This window comes from Homarus americanus, unplaced genomic scaffold (genome assembly GCF_018991925.1).
Source record: "Homarus americanus isolate GMGI-L3 unplaced genomic scaffold, GMGI_Hamer_2.0 scaffold7626, whole genome shotgun sequence".
NCBI classification, from domain to species: domain Eukaryota; kingdom Metazoa; phylum Arthropoda; class Malacostraca; order Decapoda; family Nephropidae; genus Homarus; species Homarus americanus.
Window position 1 is genome coordinate 17383764 of NW_024718273.1, and position 11375 is coordinate 17395138.

Below are 11375 nucleotides of genomic sequence, written 5' to 3' on the forward strand. Positions count from 1 at the left end.
GCAAAATATATTTTTAAATAGCATCTTCAGGAAAATCAAGGAAACTCAGCGTCCCTCAATGCATGCAGAAGGATAAGCCGCATTCTCTCAATGGACATATAGACGTAACCACCTTATCAATAACATGCTAAAATGAACTTTAGTGTGTTGGAGCATAAGGAATTTGAACCATTTTAGTCAAATTTAATACTTTCTCTTAATAAGCATAAAGTCTTATGTTATACGGTGATATTATAATTATTACCCAAGAATTGTTGTTCCATAAGAGTGGCTATTTAATAAGGTTTCTGTAAATGTAATGGGTACAAATTCATGCAATTCAAAAACTGCATTCACTTGTTGAGAGGCTATGAAGACCGGCGGCGGCTCTCCCTCAGCTGGACAACACTGGTCTACATTATTATTATTAATATTTCTAAATAACCCTACAGTCCACTTTCAGTTATAGTTTTTTCACCTGGGAAAGTTATTCAGTTTTCTGGTTTACTTGAAATAATAATCGGATCACAAATAAAAATATTTACTACCCGGTATTTAAATGTTCATCAATAAGATCATTGGCAACTTTACAGAGGGCCAGCATTGTGCATGATGCCTAGTCATGTTTTTTTAATTACCGGTACTTTATTTCTAAATTACTGTAGATCACACTGAAACCTTAATATTCTTTTGTCGTAAGTATTTTTGCACCCATTATTTAATGATTTATAATAGATACTTTGTCAGATGCCACTGATATAATTTAAGAAATTAGGTGTTTATAAAAGCTTGACAATCCTTATTTAGAGGAAGACCATAACCTACTTGATATTTAATGTGATAACTGATATATGTGGTGTTCTGCAGGCCTCAACAGTGCCACTGCTCAAGTCCGGGCTCTATTACCGTACGTACTTTATTAATAGAGCATGGACTTGAGGGTAGACTGTCACATTTTTAATATACTTGTTTCTGATTATTTGTGAGAGGATTTTCCAATTATTATTCATTTGCATGTGTTTTGTCTGTGTGTGTCTACACACACAGACACATATACAATACTGCAGGTAAAAGGTATAATTGTCCTAAGGACAAAAACATAAAGGGAATATACATCTCTTTGTACACAAGTAAAAATGTACCCCCCCCCCCCCCTTGGTCCGCAAATGTTATTCGCGGATTTGGAGATTCGCGGCCATTTTGAGAACCTAACCTCCCGCGAATTTGGGGGGCCCCCTGTACTGAAATGTTTGTTGAGGTTTTTTCCCAGTTCAACAGGAGAGGATTTAAAGCTCTCTTTGTAGCTGTTGAAGAAGTTCTTTTTGAAGGACTCAATATGTATTCCTTGTTCAATTCGACAAAGCAGTCACTGTACTTTGAAAATATTCTTGGCACTACCTTAATTGAGTTCTGAAGCAAGAACTCTGAATTGACAGGAAACTCATCCCAACTTGAAAGCATTTTTTTTTAATTCTCCTATATATGGGAATAGCATAAAATGCATTATTAAACATTTCTAGAATACTGTACTGTAGTTCCAAATGACATATTTAAGTGGTTCCCTTATTTGCTTAAAGTAAACATTTCAAATTTCTGAAGCTGGGAAATAAAAGTAATATGCCAATCCTAGACCGATGTTGTTCACCTTTTTACTTGTTAATTTATATGGAATACTCTTGAGAAACATTTGTTCAATTTATTCTACGGACTGTGGCACAGAAATCACGAAGACCCTTCTGACTTGTGAATGTTGCTGATTTGGAAAATAAGGACATAACACAAGTTCACCAACTTCTTGTGAAATATTAACCTTAAATTTAAACGATTCATTGACCAGTGAAGAATATAGGTTAAGAGTTAATGCTGTCAAGATGAAAGCAATTCCTAAATAACAACTATAATAGGCAACAGGGATCTTAAACCAATATAAAAAAAAAATTCGGAAGGAACAATAGCTGTGATGGTTGAATGACTGATTGGGTAAAATATCTGGCGCTGCAATTCTGTGGCTTAGCTGTGATGGTAGATGTGCGAAAGAAATTATAACAAGAATAGGTCAAGCAAAAACAGCTTTTAATACTGTAATCTGAATAATATGAAAGACCTAATGACAGTAACTTTAATTTGATAAAAAGGCTACTGAAAGGCTATACAGTATATGGTAAGGAGTGTTGTATGGATTGGAAGTGTGGACACTTTCAGCAGACACCAAAAAGAGATTGAAGGCCTCTGACATGTGCAGAAAAAGAAAAATGAGAAACTTTGGCCATTTAATTAGGAATGAGGGGATAATAACATAAATATAAATGGGTAAGGTTGAGAGTAGGAGGGCCAGGGGAAGGCAGAGACTGGGAAGGATGAATGATGAGTGAAATTAAAAACTGGCTCCCCAGAGAGATGCAAAATCTTGGAGGATGGGTAAAAACAGCCCAAAAATGTTTAGAGTGTAGGCCAGTGGCCACCAACCCTCAGTTGTGAGAACAGAACTCAATTTATTATTGGAATATGTTCTCTAAAAAAAAAAAATCCCATGGTCGACTGATGTGTTACTACGTCATCCTTAATTCTAGCTGCCTTGTTTACATGAGCGAACGCTTCTGACATTCAGCTGACACTCCATTCACTCTCTCATGCATTGCCGACAATATCCACACCTCCAACTTTGTGTACTTCCAAAATCCACCCTTTCTCTGACAACTTTACATCTTTAGTGTACAGCATGCCCTGACAATTCACAGATGATACCCTGGATGTACCCAAGAATGTCTAAGGGTAGTTTTAAGGATACTGGCATTTTCGGGGCCGAGACAGGGAGCCATTCGTTCTAAAGACAGTAATTTCTTTTACAGTACCTGTATTGTATATATGCGTGTGAGTCTACACACACACACACACATATATATATTCAATACAGGTAAAAGAAATAATTGTCCTAAGAGCAAACACATAAAGAGAATATACATATATGAGCAAAAATTTACAACCCCCTGTAACAGATGTTATTCGTGGGTATGGCTGTTCACGACCATTTGAAAACCTAACCCCCGCGAATTTTAAGGACATGCTGTATATAATTAGCATGAAATTTAGTGATAAATACTGGCCAAAATCACAATTCTGAATGACCATTTGGAATGTAAGAGCTTAGTCCCTAGGGTCTAATTTTTTATTCAGTGACTCGAAAGTCTCGCTGGTTCTTGAGATAACTAGAGAATTATAAGGTGTTAAATCTTCAATCTTGATTTGGCTGGGTGAGAAGGCTGCATTGTAGTGAAAAAAAATAAGAGTAATCAACACTAAGCCCTTTTTGGTCTCAGGTCAGAGATCATGAGACATCAATTAACTAAATAGTTTATCACTTATGGAGAATAACTATTACAATGTGGATATTGAGTGCTAGTTCAATATAACCCAAAATATGTATAAAAGTTCAATGAAAGTTTGATGTACTGTATACTGTAACCCTCAGCAGTGTGCCTGAAAATATAAAAGCAAAATTCACTGTTATTATAAAGAACCATAAAGTAAGGTTTAGTTGCACTTAAAACATTCCAGATTCACTTGCTCCATACACTTCCATATTTATGACCAAACTTATATTGTACTGTACCAGTTACGATAATTCACAAGTCATCCATGAATATAGAGGAAATATATAAAGCTATACACCTGTACTGTACCTTATTGGGAACTTCTACAGGATGTGCCAAGGATATATAACCTTAAGTGATGTATAAATTTCATGTGTAAATCAAGTACTGTACAGTAATATGCAAACTTCTTCAAATCTTATGTGAGACAGCCTGAAATAAAACCAAGAAAAAACTTAATGGTTACAGATATGATGCAGTGACCTGAATTCAAAATATGCATCTGGCAGGCAGTTAATATTTAAGTTATTTTTAGTGAGTGATGCTGCCTAAGTTTTTGGCCACTGCTTTTAAGCTTAAGAAAATGTGTGGTCATTTGAACGAAGTTGGTGCAGCACTCTCAATGCCCGGGGATCTCGTACATTAAAAGAAATCTTGGGAACAGGAAAACAGACGGATTGATATCTATTAATATACAGAATTTACATGTCTGGACAGCTGAGTGAGTTGACATTTCAACTTAGCTTTGGACTGATTAATGGAAGGGTAATCGCCAACCAGAACTCAATGTTATCAGCACTATTTCAAGGCAAGGTGCTTTATGAACTTACAGGTTATTGTGAGTTTTCAACATTACTATACATAGTAGTTTATGAATGAACAATTTGCTACTAAAATAAAACATGGCTGGTAGCAGATTGAAGAAATGTGTTTTTCTAAACCTACAAGTTTGGTTAGGGCTAGTAGTCCAGTGCCCATTCATTCTCCGTGAGGAATGAGTCGACCACCTCCTTCATGGCTAAATTAGGCATTAGTTGGTCAACTGTGAGGTCAGTCCTTGTAATGGGATCAAAGTGACCAACACGCTGAAAAAAAGTATCAGTAAGTTATCATTTCTATACAGGTACGTAGGAAAAGTTACAAAAAATAAAATAAAATAATAAATTGTCCTTTTTTTCATTATCAATTCCTTCACAAATGATAACTTGGGATACTGGTATGCATTAGGTAGAGGCTTATTTCAACTATTACACCATCATAATTGATTTACATTAGAGTACAGTATTCAATATTTAACTAATGGTGACCTGTGTTCTAACAGGCCATCAGTAAAATATATAATCAATATACAGGTACGTATATTATATTTCACTATGTCTCTGTGGTCATAGGTAATACCACATGGAGTAACAACTGGTCTCCTACCTGTAGGTGTTCCTCTATGTCCCTGCGGTCATAAGTTATACCACTTGGAGTAACAACTGGCTCCCGCAGTATCTCAAAGCTGATCTTGCCACACAAGTAGTCTGGTACTTCTCGTTTCTGTGTGTTGGTAAAGACAATATGAAGCAAATAGAAAAGTTTTGTCTACATCTGAATTATAAAGTTCATTTTTTTATGCAACAGGGGTGGGTACTGTAACAAAATTAGCTGTTTTAAATATAGTTCATGACTGATAAAATATTTCATGCAATTTTTTCTGTATATTTCATGCAATTTTTTCTGTACATGCAGTAAAAAAAATTCTACTTCTTGAGAATTTCAGAATTGTAATTTTCAATAATTTTATGTCAAAGATGAATCTAAGAAATGCAAAATATATTCACTAAAATTTTGAAAATTAAATTAAACTAATTTCAAATATGATAACTGACCATGTGAGTACAAACATACACCATTAATAATAATTTAAATACACCATTAATAATAATTTAAAACCTTTTATGTTGATAAATTAAACGTTTCATAAAAATTCAACAATGGCAGACAGTACCAAAGGTATAAAGATTCTGACATCATTCATGATAATCAGAAATTACAGTAGTGCTGAATTCTAGTTTACAGGTCCCCCCATATTATAACTTTTAATTTTATAAATTAGGAACAGTAATATGAAATCCCAATTTATGATAGACAGGAAGAGATAAGAGATCTAAGAGAGATTCTTGCCACAGAACATTTCTTGACAGAGCTTACCATGTCCAGAAGGTTGCACTTTACAACTAATTCAGCATCAAATACCCCTCAACATCTACTGTATACAATATACTTAGTAAACCAGAGTTTACAAAGCAGTGCTCCAAGGCCAATTTGGAAGTTGCCTCAAAAGCATGTATACCTGTATGTACTCTGAAGCTGGCTGAATCCTTTCTTGGACACTGTAGCTAAAAAGAGAACTCCATACTTCAACTCACATTTTTCTGCCAATAAGGAATGCCATCAAAAGAGGAGGAAGGGACTCCAGATCATTCATATCATCCCATTTACTTCAAATGAAGGACTGACCCAGAAGTTCTAATTTGTAGCTGAGCCTGGATAAAATCACTCATGCATATGCTTGCCCCAAACATAGGGCTAAGAATTGCAGGGAAGCCATAACTCATGAAGGCTGGGACTAAATCAGGTCAGTTTTCCTCCACAACCTCATTTCTCAATAAGAAAGAGGTAAGTAAGAAGCTGAAGACTAAGAGCTAATGAGTTGTAAGCATCACAGAATGAATGTGTGACCTGTTCGTAGATGGCATGATCAACGAATTTTACAATAAGTCTTGCTATTTCAAGATCCCAAGGAGATGAGAACAGTAATTTTCTCCAAGCTCAGTTACTGTAAAAATAGATTTTAGGATCAATTCCTCATTTATAATTGAAGTTCATCTAGGACACCAAAGAATAAATGAGGAGGTAGAACTAAATGTTCCAAATACTGTGTGACTGATTGAACACCTCTAAGAAAGTGGTTGGGTTTTCTTGCAGGCCCCTCACAAGGACCCAATGATAAACAAATTTCTTATTAACCTTCCAAACAAGGAGCCTAAAAATCACTTACTCTTCTTCTTTCATCTAGACGAGCAAACATTGTGTTGACTTCAGTGATGTAGTTATCCTAAAGGCAAGAAAATTAGTATTAATGCAAATATTAAATATATGACATACAACATAAAATGTGCTACCATAAATAAGAGGATTCATCTAGAAACTCTTCCCGACTTTACATTTCTCCACAATTATAACTTCAATACAGCATAACACAGTTCTGCAAATAAATTGATATGAGTATGTAGAGTTTGTAAGGGATTACAGTATTCTGTCTTGGTAAGAGGGGTGGGGGTGAAGGAGAGAAGTTTGGCTAGAAAACAGAACAGATAGAGGCAGGATTGGGCAGATAAGGAGACTGTAAAAACAGATTGTTGAGTCTAATACTCCTCTTTGATGTACAGTACAGGTATCCCTCGTTTAGGGTCAATTCACTTAACAATGCATTAATTCAGTTTAGAGATATGATGGAGGAGAAACCAGGGATGAGGAGGCCTGTCAGCTAAAATGTTGCCTTTGTTATTTGTAATGAAACGATAAAAGTTGTGGAAAAATCATTACAATACAGGTGGTCCCCGGGTTATGAACAATTTCTGTTCCTGATGATGTTCTTAAGTCAAAAATGTACGTAAGTTGGAACACATGCTATGTGCATACAGTACTGTACTTACAGAACAATATCATAGCCTAAGTCCTTATATACATCTAAAATCACTTAATTTAAGAGGAAAGAAGAAATAGAATGACAAAATACAGTAAATAAAAGTAAAAAAAGTCATCAGGTAAATAAAATACACCGGGTACTGTAAATTTAAAGTTTAACCTCGTTCGTATCGCCGGGCATTCGTAAGTCGGGAACCCCCTGTACTCTAATGTGGCTTACAAATTAAGAAAATATAATCTAAAACTATAAAATAAGAAAAATGAAGAGCATGGGTGTGTATGTATGGGAAGTGAACATATGTAATGAAGCAGTGAGCTGTAACTGCAGCCAGCCACACTCTCCGTCCCCTGTATATGACGTCACAGAATACAGCACAGCAGCCACACACATCTCTTGAGTTTTCCATTGCCTGTTTGGTTTTTTTCTCCTATTAATATCAGTTGAGTTACTCGAAGAAAAAAAAAGAAAAAGAAGAAAAAGAAGTGAAGAAGAATTATAAGTACTAGAAGAAAATACAAAGGAAAAAAGTAGAGAAAACATTGAAAGTCTTAATATAGAGAATAAAATAGAAAAAAAAAAATTGAATATGGCTTTACATTAGAGTAGGTACTTTCTTAGGGTGATGCAGACTACTATAATACACACAGTCAGCTGGATACACTACAACAACAGATTCACTCACTGCTTTCTTAGGGTGATGCTGACTACTATAATACACACAGTCAGCTGGATACACTACAACAACAGATTCACTCACTGCTTTCTTAGGGTGATGCAGACTACCCTACAGTACACACAGTCAGCTGGATACACTACAACAACAGATTCACTCACTACTTTCTTAGGGTGATGCAGACTACCCTACAGTACACACAGTCAGCTGGATACACTACAACAACAGATTCACTCACTACTTTCTTAGGGTGATGCTGACTACCCTACAGTACACACAGTCAGCTGGATACACTACAACAACAGATTCACTCACTGCTTTCTTAGGGTGATGCTGACTACCCTACAAGCTACTGATCAGCTGGATACACTACAACAACAGATTCACTGTGCTGGCACTGTAGGGTGATGGGCCACCCTACATTTTGATCTGACTGGATACAACTTTCACAACAACAATAGATTCACTCACTGCTTTCTTAGGGTGATGCAGACTACCCCTACATTACACACAGTCAGCTGGATACCTACAACAACAGATTCACTCACTGCTTTCTTGGGGTGATGCTGACTACCCTACAATACACACAGTCAGCTGGATACACTACAACAACAGATTCCTCCTGCTTTCTTACGAGGTGATACAGACTACCCTACAATACACACAGTCAACTGGATACACTACAACAACAGATTCACTCACTGCTTAGGGTGATGCTGACTACCCTACATTTTACACAGTCGACTGGATACACTTTCTAACAACAGATTCACTCACTGCTTTCTTGAGATTGATGCAGACTGCCCTATTACCTGATCCAGCTGGATACACTACAACAACAGATTCACTCACTGCTTAGGGTGATGCAGACTACTACAATACACACAGTCAGCTGGATACTACAACAACAGATTCACTCACTGCTTTCTTGGGGTGATGCAGACTACCCCACAGTACACACAGTCAGCTGATACACTACAACAACAGATTCACTCACTGCTTTCTTAGGGTGATGCAGACCACCCTACAATACACACAGTCAGCTGGATACACTACAACAACAGATTCACCTCACTGCTTTCTTAGGGTGATGCAGACTACCCTACACACACAGTCAGCGGATACCTACAACAACAGATTCACTCACTGCTTTCTAGGGTGATGCTGACTACCCTACAATACACACAGTCAGCTGATACACTACAACAACAGATTCACCACTGCTTTCTTAGGGTGATGCAGACTACCCTACAATACACCAGCAGCTACACTACAACAACAATCACCACTGCTTTAGGTGATGCAGAACCTCACACACACACAGTCAGCTGGATACACTACAACAACAGATTCACCACTGCTTTCTTAGGGTGATGCAGACTACCCTACAATACACACAGTCAGCTGGATACACTACAACAACAGATTCACTCACTGCTTTCTTAGGGTGATGCAGACTACCCTACAATACACACAGTCAGCTGGATACACTACAACAACAGATTCACACAGTACACACAGTCAGCTGGATACACTACAACAACAGATTCACTCACTGCTTTCTTAGGGTGATGCTGACTACCCTACACAATACACACAGTCAGCTGGATACACTACAACAACAGATTCACTCACTGCTTCTTAGGGTGATGCAGACTACCCCTACAACACACACAGTCAGCTGGATACACTGGCATAACAACAGAGCCCACTCACTGCTTTTCTTAGGGTGATGTTGACTACCCCATACAGTTAACACAGTCAGCTGGATACACTACAACAACAGATTCACCACTGCTTCTTAGGTGATGCAGACTACCCCTGTTGTGCACACACAGTCAGCTGATACACTACAACAACAGATTCACTCACTGCTTTCTTAGGGACAGACTACCCTACAATACACATGTCAGCTGGATACACTACAACAACAGATTCACTCACTGCTTCTTAGGGTGATGCTGACTACCCTACAGCACACACAGTCAGCTGGATACACTCATACAAACAACAGATTCACTACTGCTTTAGGGTGATGACTACCCTGCTGTCACACACAGTCAGCTGGACACACCAAGCAACAACAGATTCACTCACTGCTTTTAGGGTGATGCAGACCACCCTACAATACACACAGTCAGCTGGATACACTGGCAACAACAGATCTACCTACTGCTTTCTTAGGGTGATGCAGACTACCCCACAATACACACAGTCAGCTGATACACTACAAACAACAGAGATTCACCACTGCTTTCTTTAGGTGATGCAGACTACCCTACAATACAATAACCAGTCAGCTGGGATACACTACAACAACAGATTCACTCACTGCTTTTAGGGTGATGCTGACTACCCTACAGTGGCCACAGTCAGCTGGATACACTACAAATAAATAACAGATTCACTCACTGCTTTCTTAGGGTGATGCAGACTACCCTACAGTGCACACACAGTCATTGGATACACTAAGGCAACAACAGATTCACTCACTGCTTCTTTAGGGTGATGCAGACTACCCTACAACACACAGTCAGCTGGACACATTACAACAACAGATTCACTCACTGCTTTCTTAGGGTGATGCTGATTACCCTACAGTGCACACACAGTCAGCTGGATACACTACAACAACAGATCTACTCCACTAAGCTTTCTTAGGGGTGATGCACTACCCTACAGTACACACAGTCAGCTGGATACACTACAACAGATTCACCTCACTGTTTCTAGGGTGATGCAGACTACCCTACAATACACACAGTCAGCTGGATACCATAACAACAGATTCACTCACTGCTTTTAGGGTGATGCTGACTACCCTACAGCACACACACAGTCAGCTGATACACTACAACAACAGATTCACTCACTGCTTTCAGGGTGATGCTGACTACCTACAGCACACACACAGTCAGCTGGATACACTACAACAACAGATTCACTCTGCACGCTTTCTTAGGGTGATGCAGACTACCCTGGCAATACACACAGTCAGCTGGATACACTACAACAGATTCACTCACTGCTTTCTTAGGGCAGGGATGCTGGACTACCCACAATACACACAGTCAGCTGGGATACACTACAACAACAGATTCACTCACTGCTTAGGTGATGCAGACTACCACAGTACACACAGTCAGCTGACACTACAACAACAGATTCACTCTACTGCTTTCTTAGTGATGCAGACTACCCCTACAATACACACAGTCATTGGATACACTACAACAACAGATTCGCCCACTGCTTTCTTAGGGTGATGCAGACTACCCTACAGTGCACACACAGTCAGCTGGATACACTACAACAACAGAGATTCACCTCACTGCTTTCTTAGTGATGCTGACTACCCGCAGTACACACAGTCAGCTGGATACACACCTTACAAACAACAGATTCACTACTGCTTTCTTAGGGTGATGCAGACTACCCTACAATACACACAGTCAGCTGGATACACCATAACAACAACAGATTCACCTTTACTGCTTTCTAGGGTGATGCAGACTACCCTACAGTACACACAGTCAGCTGGATACACTACAACAACAGATTCACTCACTGCTTTCTTTAGTATGCACTACCCTACAATACACACAGTCAGCTGATACACTACAACAAATATTCTACCAATGCTTTCTTAGGGTGA

General features: G+C 38.4%; 1 protein-coding gene across 1 annotated transcript in view; it reads right to left on the reverse strand.

The window, feature by feature from the left end:
- Positions 1-3350: 3350 nt before the first annotated feature.
- The window catches only part of LOC121859598 (E3 ubiquitin-protein ligase CHIP-like), a 14884-nt gene continuing 6859 nt past the window's right edge, over positions 3351-11375 (reverse strand). Inside the window, 4 exon segments of the mRNA XM_042356535.1 lie at positions 3351-4435; positions 4776-4892; positions 6397-6453; positions 6558-6603. Coding sequence (XP_042212469.1) covers positions 4310-4435; positions 4776-4892; positions 6397-6453; positions 6558-6603 — 346 coding nt within the window. The 3' untranslated portion in view covers positions 3351-4309.